The sequence below is a fragment of the Balaenoptera acutorostrata genome, chromosome 10 (assembly GCF_949987535.1).
Source record: "Balaenoptera acutorostrata chromosome 10, mBalAcu1.1, whole genome shotgun sequence".
Classification (NCBI taxonomy): Eukaryota; Metazoa; Chordata; class Mammalia; order Artiodactyla; family Balaenopteridae; genus Balaenoptera; species Balaenoptera acutorostrata.
The window spans coordinates 32382651-32394781 of record NC_080073.1 but is presented as its reverse complement, the minus strand read 5'-3'; the positions used below and the strand labels follow the sequence as shown (position 1 = coordinate 32394781).

General features: G+C 36.2%; 1 protein-coding gene across 1 annotated transcript in view; it reads right to left on the bottom strand.

Annotated features, from left to right (window-relative positions):
- Window positions 1–12131, bottom strand: part of DNAH12 (dynein axonemal heavy chain 12) — a 246848-nt gene that overhangs the window by 50906 nt on the left and 183811 nt on the right. The window contains exons 54-56 of the mRNA XM_028169151.2: window positions 9138–9379; window positions 7981–8128; window positions 7524–7669 (exon numbers count right to left, since the gene is read on the bottom strand). Coding sequence (XP_028024952.2) covers window positions 7524–7669; window positions 7981–8128; window positions 9138–9379 — 536 coding nt within the window. The remainder of the gene's footprint in view (window positions 1–7523; window positions 7670–7980; window positions 8129–9137; window positions 9380–12131) is intronic.

Below are 12131 nucleotides of genomic sequence, written 5' to 3'. Positions count from 1 at the left end.
TCTTTCCTTTCCAAAAAACAAAACAATCCAATGCTAGCTGACTGGTTGTTTTCTTTCTCTGCTCAAACTGTGCTGAAATCCTATTGAAAGCGCAAAAAGTCCAGACACTAGTTAAAATTTACTTTTGCTATCACAGCAAACAGAGGAAAAGTGTTCTGGAAATGAGAAAGTTATTTTGCACACAATTGCTTAAAAGTTGTCTAGTAATTATACTAGATGCTTTTAGTACCGTTCAAGGCCCTGTTTAAAGGGACATTTTTTTCTTCCTTATATAGCCTTACTATTGGAAAAATATGGTATTTGTTCATTCCCCTGCAAAAAGTAACTATTTCTGTCAATTAAGATTTTTAATGCCTATCAATATTCTTGGTAAAACCTAAATCAATCAATGTTCTCAGTAATGCAATAATTAGAGATCCTGTTTATTCTAAAAGAAATACAACTTTCTGTGAGTATTACAAATACAATTGGAAAATTGAGTTGTGTCCATCAGAGAAATAACGCCATGCCAAATTATTTGTATTCCATGTGTACCTGACTGTAGGTATGAAAGTAATGCTCATCTACATTTGAGATCCTTGGGCAGTCTGAAGGAAAAAGCATTATCAATCTACACTTCTGACAGAGGTAGTAATTTTGGGGAAAACAAAGCTTTGCTGTTAAGTAGCCAGTAGCCAGTGTTGTATTAGTAAACGATAATAAAGCAGAAGAGTAAGTATTTTCATTGTGGTTAAAAAGTAAGCAAGGGGTTTCCCTGGTGGCACAGTGGTTAAGAATACTCCTGCCAATGCAGGGGACACAGGTTCGAACCCTGGTCTGGGAAGATCCCAAATGCCGCAGAGCAACTAAGCCCGTGTGCCACAACTGCTAAGCCTGTGCTCTGGAGTCTGCGAGTCACAACTATTGAGTCTGCGTGCCACAACTACTGAAGCCTGCGCGCCTAGAGCCCATGCTCTGCAACGGGAAGGCCACCGCAATGAGAAGCCCGCGCACCGCGAAGAGTGGCCCCCGCTCAACGCAACTAGAGAGGGCCCGCACGCAGCAACGAAGACCCAAAGCAAAAAAAAAAGTAAGCAAAGTCAGAATTTGAGATATAGACACTAAAATGAGGTATTTGAAGATGATAATTATTTTTAAAAACTAACATTTACTGAGCATGTATCATGTGCTAAGCACTTTTTCACAATGTTCCTCTGAGGTAGGAGTTACTATTATCCCCATTTACAGATGGGGGACCTGAGGCAGTGAGAGGTGAAGAGGGTTACCAAAATCTCAAGATAGAAGGTGACAGAGGAAAATCTGACTCCAAATATCCTGATACCAGAGTCTGCACTACTCTCAACCACTGTACAATATTAAAACAGACAAACCTTTAGAAATTATAAGCAAGCACAAAAAGCACTGATTAATAATCAGCTATGGTTCCAGCAGCATAACTGTTAAATAACCTAGAAATCCTTCTGCTACCTAGTACTGGTGGATAAAATATGACATTTTAAAAATACACAGGTGACTTATATTTTAAATATACATACATACATACAGAAAAACATAGGTGCCAGAAACACAGACAAAGCTGAATTCCAGAACACTAGGTATGTCAGCTGAAATTAAAGCTAGCCTTGGGGAGAGTGTCAGTACTAATAACCTAAGGGCTCCTTGAGCTCATATGTGGCAGGAAGTTGAAACTGAGACCCTTGTATTAAGCTTAAACCCACAAAAGGCTTAGTGAAATCATAGGGAAAAATCCAACTCTATTCTTAAGGGGACAAGAAGGAAGTGTTCTGATTCCCGTCTCACCTCCAGCTTGGAAAAAGTCCCCTGAGAATCTGTAATCATGGGTTTATAGTTCATGCAGGTTCAAGGTGCAAGTTTATACTATGTACATGATACAGGAAACTCCAGCTGGGAAATTGACATATATTGAGCCAATAACACTCATGGGAATCCTAGAAGAAGTAAGGACAAAATACAAATTGCAGCTGGGGCAAGAGCAAAAGAAAAAATCAACCCCTGGAGGGGAGGTAGAAAAATGTCTTGGGCTAAAAACATTATACCTTTACCAACCTTTACTAAGTAGAAATCTCTTACTCTAGGAGAGGGGTGTGAAACTCCTGTTCAAGACCAACCAAGGTAGAATGCAGAACTTAGCTGTCGTAGGAAAGAGGGGCAGAAAGGCTGAAAATGTCCTACTCCTAGGCCCCAGATGCACAGGACCTTCCTAAGACTAAGAATCTGAATAACAGAGAACTCACACTCTGCCCCCAAAACAACCTAACATAGAGTACCAAACAATAGCTACCTCTAGGGGAACAGCAAAAATAGAGAGAGACCCCCTCTGTGTCATGGGCATTCAGGAACAGTTGAAAGCTGAAGGTAAAACTCTGACACTGAGAAGAACACTCCAGAAAGCTACCCCTCATTCTCAGCATAGACCCATAGCTAGATTAAGTTGAAGCCTCTGGTCCCCTGAACTTTACCATAGTAACAACAAAACCCAAACGTAGTTCAATTGATGATTAGACTGACTCAAACCTCTGCACTAATGGTGAGATACAAGAAGAGGCATGACTATATCCAGGAGTTAATACCATTTAGCTCAATCCCTACTGTTAGACCAATAATATCTGGCATTCAATCAAATATTATGAGATACTTAATTAAACAAGCAAGGAAAAAAACTTAAAACATTCTCAAAAGACAAAGAAACTAACAGAAACAGGCTCAAAGATGACACAAATGTTGGAAATATTAGATATGTATTTTTTAAATAACTGTGATTAAAATATAAAAGAGCTAGTGAAAAAGGTGGATAACATGCCTCAAGAGGCGATATTCAGCAGAGAGATGAACTATAAGAAAGAGTTAAATGGAAATAAAAACTATGTTAAATCTAAAGAATTTCTTTCATGGGTTGTGTAGACTCAACACAACTAAGGAGAGAGTCAGTTAATATAGTTATTAACTTGAAGATAGTTTTATAGAATTATCTAGCGTGAAACTCAAAAAGAAAAAAGAGTGGTTAAAAGCAGAACAGGGCATTCAGTAACTTTGGGACAATATCAAAAAGACTCACAAATGTAAGTTTTCTTACCAGAAAGAGAAGAGGGATAAAATGAAGTAGATCTGAGAAGCTCAGAAAACCTCAATCAGGAGAACTACTGAGATGAAAAGAGACAGACAGACGGACAGACACACACACACACACACACACACACACACACACACACGCAACTAGATACATCACAATCAAACTGCTGGAAGCTAAAAATAGAAAAAAATTTGAAGGTTGTCAGAGGAAAAAAAAGACATTACAGAAAAAGGAATTAAAATTAGAGCAGACTTCTTATCAGAAACTATGCAGTCCAGGAACAATGGAGTGACATCTTTAAAGGAAAAAAGGAAAACCAAAAGAATCCAAAAAACTGTCAACTCAGAATTCTAAACCCAGCAAACAATATCTTTCAAAATGAAGATGAAATAAAGAAAAAAAGCTAGGGCTTCCCTGGTGGCGCAGTGGTTGAGAATCTGCCTGCTAATGCAGGGGACACGGGTTCGAGCCCTGGTCTGGGAAGATCCCACATGCCACGGAGCAGCTGGGCCCGTGAGCCACAATTGCTGAGCCTGCGCGTCTGGAGCCTGTGCCCCGCGACGGGAGGGGCCGCGATAGAGAAAGGCCCGCGCACCGCGATGAAGAGCGGTCCCCGCACCGCGATGAAGAGTGGCCCCCGCTTGCCGCAACTGGAGAAAGCCCTCGCACGAACCGAAGACCCAACACAGCCAAAAATAAATAAATAAATAAATAAAATCAAGTAAAACTTTAAAAAAAAAAAAAAAAAAGAAAAAAAGCTAAATGAATTAATTGTCAATAGACCTGTACTCAGGAAGTGCTGAAAAATATTTGTCAGGCAGAAGAAATATGAAAATAAATAGAAACATAAAGAAATGAAGAAGTCTAAGGGAATTCCCTGGCAGCCCAGTGGTTAGGACTTGGTTCATTCACTGCTGTGACCCAGGTTCAATCCCTAGTTGGGGAACTAAGATCTTGTAAGCCGTGCCACCACAAGGCCAAAAAAAAAAACAATCAAAAAGTTCAAAAATGGGGAAAAAATGAACATAAACATAAAAGACATTTTTCTTATATTTAATCACCCTAACATAATTACTGTCTAAAGCAAAAATAGTAACAATGTATTGTGGGATTTATGACATATGAAAAATAAAATATACACTAACAGCACAATAAATAGGAGAGACGTTGGAACTATACTGTTGAAAGATTCTTATACTATATGTGTAGCAGTATATTGCTATCTGAAAGTATTCAGAAACTAAAGATGTATATTGTAAACTCTAGAGCAAACACTAAAGATAGGGAATATATAACCAACAAGCAAATAGTGGAGATAAAATGGAATCATAAAAAAATTCAATTAATCCAAAGCCAGGTGGAAAAAGAAGATAAAAGGAACAAAAAACAAATGAGACAAACAGAAAAGAACTTGTAAGACAGTAGATTTAAATCTAAAAGTATCAATAATTCCATTAAGTATAAATGATCTAAATACTCTGATTACAAGTGAGAATTATATCAATTATATCTCTATTTTAAAAAATAGAAAAAAAGTCATGTAATCCCTCCCATTTAAAAGCTTCAAATGGTTGGTAATGTTCTGCATCTTGATTGTGGCAGGGATCATATGACCATAGGCCTTAATCAAAATTCATAAAACACTGCACCTAAAAAGGGTGAATTTTATTGTATATATCATATCTCAATAAACCTGACATAAAATTAAAGAAAAAATAAAGTGAGGAGAAAAACAAAGACATTTTCAGACCAATTCACAAGTCCTTACTAAACGAAAGACTGAAGGGACAAAGATAGCATTACAAATCAGTGAGGAAAGGAAGAATAACTCAATAAATGCTGCTGGGGTAAATGGTTATCATTATAAAATAAATAAAATTAGATCCTTACCTTTCATCACATCCAAAGATGCAAAAAGAAGCAAGCAACAGGGTCCTAATTGTAAACTGCTTTCCCAGTTCACGACTCTTTTTCTGAGAACTATATTCTTGACCTACTCATGTGTGTTACTACAATGGCTTGGCCCCCAGCCATAGGTGACAAGACCTAGTATGGATATTTGTCCCACACTAAACTAATCAGATTTTTCTCTCATGGGAATTTGAACTTGTACTTAATGGTTCTGGTTAATGTATATTATTCAACTGATGTGTTTTGTGAACTTAGGAACTAAGGCTTCATTAGGGAATGGAATGGCCATGTATACAGAAGAACAGAATCAGCATATAATCAGAGATAGACTAATGAAGCAGCTGCACAGAGAAAAACACAGAAGATAGGTCCTACAGTGAGGGAGAGAAAGAGAGACAGAGACAGAGGGAGAGATTGAGACTGATTGGGAGAGATTGGGAGAGATACCAATTTTCACATTACAAAAGCCTGCTGGCCCAACTTTTCTCTGAGGTACACTTAAGATACTCTAAAGTGAGTAGCCAAAAGAGTGAACATTAGTTACATTACTGGGTTCTGCTGTTAGGAGGCAGAGAGAAGAGATTAAGCCTCTGTGGTCACTTATAATGTCCAGAAGGATGATAGCCATAGATGAACACATTGGCCCCAACTGGCAAGAAGTGAAGTCTGGTCTATAAGGATGGAGACTCATCCCTCAGAACTGACCCAGTCCATGACTTATTGACCAGCCAGTCCAAAAATAATAGGTAGAAAGGAGTAACACCATTGAAATATTACTGTATTACAAGAGTCATCTTTCTGCCAGAAAATGACAGATTGTTTTCTTCAATTTACATACAATCCTGAAACCTCTGGTTTCCCTGGATTTCAGTTAAGCCTTATAGATATCCTAATAGCATTTTTGAACTGCAATTTAAAAAATCTGAATGGCCACCAAATGCATAGAAAAGAGTTCTAAAACAGAATACTCAGGGTCAAATATTCTGTTAAATAGAAATTTCCCTGCTTTACAAGAGAAAACATTTTCTGGAATAGTTAATTAAACTTCCTCCGATTGTAATAAATTTTACTAATTGCCTAGAAGTTTCAACCTAAGGATGTTCACTCTCAAGTAAAATTTTGAGTGGATAAGCACTCAAAACACATACATCAATATTTCAGTAAAATGATACTATCAATATAAAGGAGACTTAGATGTCTTGAAGTATCTAGTAAAGTTTCCAAAGAATCTAACAAACAATACCTCGAACTTTTAGAATGTAAGATTTCCTTGTATCTTTAATGTATCTTATATCCCAAAAGAAGACTGAAATTTCCATTACAGTTATAAAGGTAGCAAATGTGATACCCTATTCCACATTTCACTTAACATAATAAATAAGAACAAGGATTTGGAAGTTAAATTGCCTGGGTTCAAATTTTTACTCCACCATTTATTAGCTCAGTTATTTCACTAAATTTCAAATTACTAAATCACTCTGGGCCTCAGTCGTCTCATCTGTAAAATGGAATAATAGGAACTCATAGGAATTTGTGAGGATATAAGGCACTTACAAAGTACCTCATGAATATAAGAACTCAATAGTATCTATCATAGTATATTTGACATAAGATCCCAAGAAAAGACTTAAATTAGATGACAACATGATTAAATAACCATTTATAAGAAACTACTTCTCAGATGAGAGTAATTTCCCAAGTTTTTGAAAGTGATATAAATAAAAGGATAACAATAAAACCCATTTGGAAAACTCATAGTTATCACACTATCAATGATAGTGTTGAAAAAGATATACATGAAATTGCATAAATTATTGTTATAGTATCATGAAAATGGGTAGAAATACCTAGTTAAAATAAATACATTGAATAGACAAAACCTGCAAACGGCCCAAGTGTCCATCAACAGGAAAATGCATAGTTATATAGTCATGTAATGGAATACTACTCAGCACAAAAATTAGAAAGATTATGCTGTGTGGAAAAAGCCTTATACAAAAGACTACATACAGTATGATTCCATTTATATGAAGTTCTAGAATAGGCAAAACTAACCTGTGATGGAAAATAATCAGAATAATAATCTCCTATGGGATGAGGGTGGGGATTTACCGGGAAGGGACAAAAGAGAATGTTTTATACCTTGACAGAGGTTTGGGTTGCACAAGTGCATACTTTTGTTAGAACTCATTGAATGGTATAGTTTTAAGTTTTGTGTATTTCATTGTATGTAAATTTTACCTCAAAAGAAAAAAAAACAAATATTGAACTTTAGTTAATGATATGCATGCTGAAGTATTTGGAAGGAAGTAGATCCATGTCTGCAGCATATGTTGAAATACATAAAAAAGGATGAATTGATGGATGGATAGAGGGATAGATAAGAATAAGAAAATGTTAATTGCAGGATCTAGGAGGTAGTAGCTATACAGGCACTTACTCTAAAATCCTTTCAACTTTTCTCTATGTTTGAAAACCTTAAAATAAAATAATTGAAAAATAAATACTTTATGTTCCTTACCAACGCCTGGAGTTATTAACAATCACTCCATTGTCTATGGAGAAAGTATCTGTAGGCAATCCAGCAATATTCCAAGCTCTAATTTTTACTGGATCACCCAGGGTCTTACTCAGTGAGAACTCCTCTGAACATGGGATTTTTTTCTGCTGTAAGAAATAAACAAATTTCTTTTGATGTTTTCTTTTGTCTTGTTGATTGAAATATTGTTAACATTAAAATACTGATTTAATTGTTATTAGATATTGTTTAATAATTCTAAAGAACAAAAAGAAAAATGAAAGGAAAGTTGGACTATGGAAGTATTTTACTGATCAAACAAGAAGAAAAAAAGAAAACCCCCATATTTTCAGTCATTTCTTCCCTTCTCTGCTTTTATTATCATCTTTTCCCCCCAAATACCCCAACACATACTTTAAGTGTTCTATATAAAGAAACTTATGAAATATAAAACCATTACCTTGCACAACATGCTCCAATCTTCTGTACATGTTTGTCGAAAGCCAGCAGTGAAAGCACCAAGGTAGGCTATTACTCCTGCTGATACTAAGACATCGCCAGTCAAATTTTCATATACTATCTGAAGGTCATCTGCAGCTTGAGACCATCTGGGAGATTAATCAAAGGCAAAATAGCCTCACCATAGAGAATGATCTAAGATAGTAACTGAAAGGGCTAGGGGCTTCTAGTCCAAACTCTATAACAAAATGCCATGAAATGTTGGGCACTTGCTTATCTATAAGCAAGGAGGTTGGGTCCCTTCTAGCTCTAACATGCTATAATATATATCTATGTTATACAAATGATAATCTACCTTTGATTATTAGAATATTAGGCATTTCTTACAGGACTTGTTCCTTCAGAATAAGCAAAACAAAAACAAAAAAAAACACCAGCATTTTGTCTAATAATTTTAATCAGGATGATTTGGTCTAGTGGCCCTGCTATTTGTTCCTGAAAAACATAGGAACATCTGCAATTAATTACCAAAAATTACATTTAAGTTGTATAGCAGCTGACATACTAATGCTAAGGTTGATATTTTTTTGCATTTAATGAAACCTTTACAATAAAAAGTGCATGCCAAAAACATCTAATCTACGCTACAAAGTATTGTCAAAAGTATGTAACTTTATCATGCTATTCATTCAACAAATATAGTTAATAACTATGATAGTTGGCTGGCCAGTACAAATAAATAGATTAAAATAAAGCTAACTGGCTTTGTTATATCAAGTCAGTTATCTGAAATAAATTTAACAAAATGAACCATATATCCACTACTCCCTCCCAAACATTTTATTATGAAAAATTTTAACATACATAAAATTGGAAAGAATTGCACAATGATCACCCACATACTCACCACTTAAAAATTATCATTTGCTTTATTTGCTTCTTTCTCTCTCTCTCTCTTTTTTAACATTTGAAAGCAAGTTGCAAACACCATCCTTGACATTGATACTCTGTTAGGAGAAGCTTAGCCAGGTGCTTTATAGAAAGTCCCACAATCTCAACCAGCCATTTAAAAATCAGTAATCATAATAAATACCTAAAGAAAGTCACATATTCAAGCCTGACATTTTAAAATATTGTTAAAAGGAGTCGAAATCTGACCTTGATTTTTCTCCACCTAGTCCTCCAATTAGTTTTGAGGCTCTTTCAAGTTTCTTAGCACAGAGTTCCACCTGGTCTTCTAAACGAGCCTTTTCCTCAGTTTTCTCAAGAAATGTTGCTTGTAAATTTTCCAGATGATGTTCTACTTCTGCTAGTTCTGCTCTCTTCTGATTCAAAAGCTCCATTGTCTCAGCTAAGGACTTCTGAGCTTCTGTTAAGTGGGCTTTCTTAGGAGCCACTACCTGTTTGGGAACAATATATGCAGCTATAATGTGTACTATATAAAACTGACAATCGACATAATCCCTTATAGATATTATGAATTTTAAATGTTTATGATTATAAATACATTCATCACTTATAACAATAAATTATATAAATTTTAAATGCCTTAAATCTTACATCATATTTTTATATGCAGATAAAGTAAAATATATTTCTATGTCTTATAAAATATATAAAATCATTCTGGACTAGCAAACTGTTATCTATAAAATAGGCAAGTTATTCTGGACTAATAAAATGTCATAATATGTAGCAAGAATAGCATAATATATAGCAAAATATCTGAAAATAATGAGGAGTTGCCATTCAACTGCTGCAAAAGAAATAGAAAAACATGTAACAGGAATTACAAATGCTTAAAAATACATGAAAGTGCTTTTTTTTTTTTTTTTGGCATTTCCAAGTCAGCTTGGAAATTCTCAATGTCTTCCCAGTCAGCTGAGGCTTACATTTGCCTTGAGGGGATTAAGACAGTAGCAGTAATACAAAGAGAAACAAAGTCTCGGTGTTCAGCTTCACTACCAAAACTGAATTTTCCTCAACAAATCTTGAAAAGTGACACTTTGTTGAGAGATAAAGAATTTTCTAAATTTCTTATTTTATTATGCTCATTAGTATCAATATATCAAGAATGGGGTTTGGCCAACTTGATCAGAGTGTACTATAAGCCACCAGTAGAAGGAATTTACAAGATGACCAAAGAGAGTATATGTCCATTTGAAAGAAGGGAGACCTAAGTCTTCTGGTACATTGCCGTGAATGAGCTGAAGGGTAAGAGGAAGAGTGAGGCAAAGAATCAGATATTGGGGCTTCCCTGGTGGTGCAGTGGTTAAGAATCCTCCTGCCAATGCAGGGGACACAGATTCGAGCCCTGGTCTGGGAAGATCCCAAATGCCACAGAGCAACAAAGCCCGTGCGCCACAACTACTGAGTCTGCGCTCTAGAGCTCAGGAGCCACAACTACTGAGCCTGCGTGCCACAACTACTGAAGCCTGTGTGCCTAGAGCCCCTGCCCCGCAACAAGAGAAGCCACTGCAATGAGAAACCTGTGCACTGCAATGAATAGTAGCCCCCGCTCACTGCAATTAGAGAAAGCCTGCACACAGCAACCAAGACCCAATGCAGACAAAAAAAAAGGATCAGATATTGAATTAGGAAGCTCCACTTTCTACTTTGGACTTTGGAGAAGACCTTGCTGGATATCTCCCTTCAACCCCTCCATAACAACATGAGACAGGTGCATCAGAATTAAAATAGCAGTGTGGAGGTGTAGAGTGGAAAGTCAGAAAAGAACCTGAATACCTTAGATTCTCAGCTTTATAGAAAGGATCCAGAAGATTCCACATGTGTAAATTAGCTGAGTTGAGAGCTTGCCGACCTGCTGAGATTACTATGGGGAGGGACAAGATGTTCAAATGGAAGAACATCCATTAAAATTAATTTTAGGGCTTCCCTGGTGGCGCTGTGGTTAAGAATCCTCCTGCCAATTAGAGACCTAAATATAAGACTGGACACTATAAAACTCTTAGAGGAAAACATAGGAAGTACACTCTTTGACATAAATCACAGCAAGATCTTTTTTGATCCACCTCCTAGAATAATGGAAATAAAAACAAAAATAAACAAGTGGGACCTAATGAAACTTCAAAGCTTTTGCACAGCAAAGGAAACCATAAACAAGACGAAAAGACAACCCTCAGAATGGGAGAAAATATTTGCAAATGAATCAACGGACAAAGGATTAATCTCCAAAATATATAAACAGCTCATTCAGCTCAATATTAAAGAAACAAACACCCCAATCCAAAAATGGGCAGAAGACCTAAATAGACATTTCTCCAAAGAAGACATACAGACGGCCACGAAGCACATGAAAAGATGCTCAACATCACTAATTATTAGAGAAATGAAAATCAAAACTACAATGAGGTATCATCTCACTCCTGTTAGAATGGGCATCATCAGAAAATCTACAAACAACAAATGCTGGAGAGGGTGTGGAGAAAAGGGAAACCTCTTGCACTGTTGGTGGGAATGTAAATTGATACAGCCACTATGGAGAACAATATGAGGTTCCTTAAAAAACTAAAAATAGAATTACCATATGACCCAGCAATCCCACTACTGGGCATATACCCAGAGAAAACCGTAATACAAAAAGACACATGCACCCGAATGTTCATTGCAGCACTATTTACAATAGCCAGGTCATGGAAGCAACCTAAATGCCCATCGACAGACGAATGGATAAAGAAGATATGGTACATATATACAATGGAATATTACTCAGCCATAAAAAGGAACGAAATTGAGTCATTTGTTGAGACATGGATGGATCTAGAGACTGTCATACAGAGTGAAGTAAGTCAGAAAGAGAAAAACAAATATCGTATATTAATGCATGTATGTGGAACCTAGAAAAATGGTACAGATGAGCTGGTTTGCAGGGCAGAAGTTGAGACACAGATGTAGAGAATGGACATATGGACACCAAGTGGGGAAAACTGCAGTGGGGTGGGGATGGTGGTGTGCTGAATTGGGCGATTGGGATTGACATGTATACACTGATGTGTATAAAATTGATGCCTAATAAGAACCTGCAGTATAAAAAAACAAACAAAACAACTAATACTAAACTTTCATTGGGTTATTTGTATGGAAATATGTTAATATAAATGTTTCAGACATTACATGAAATTTCTAAAAATC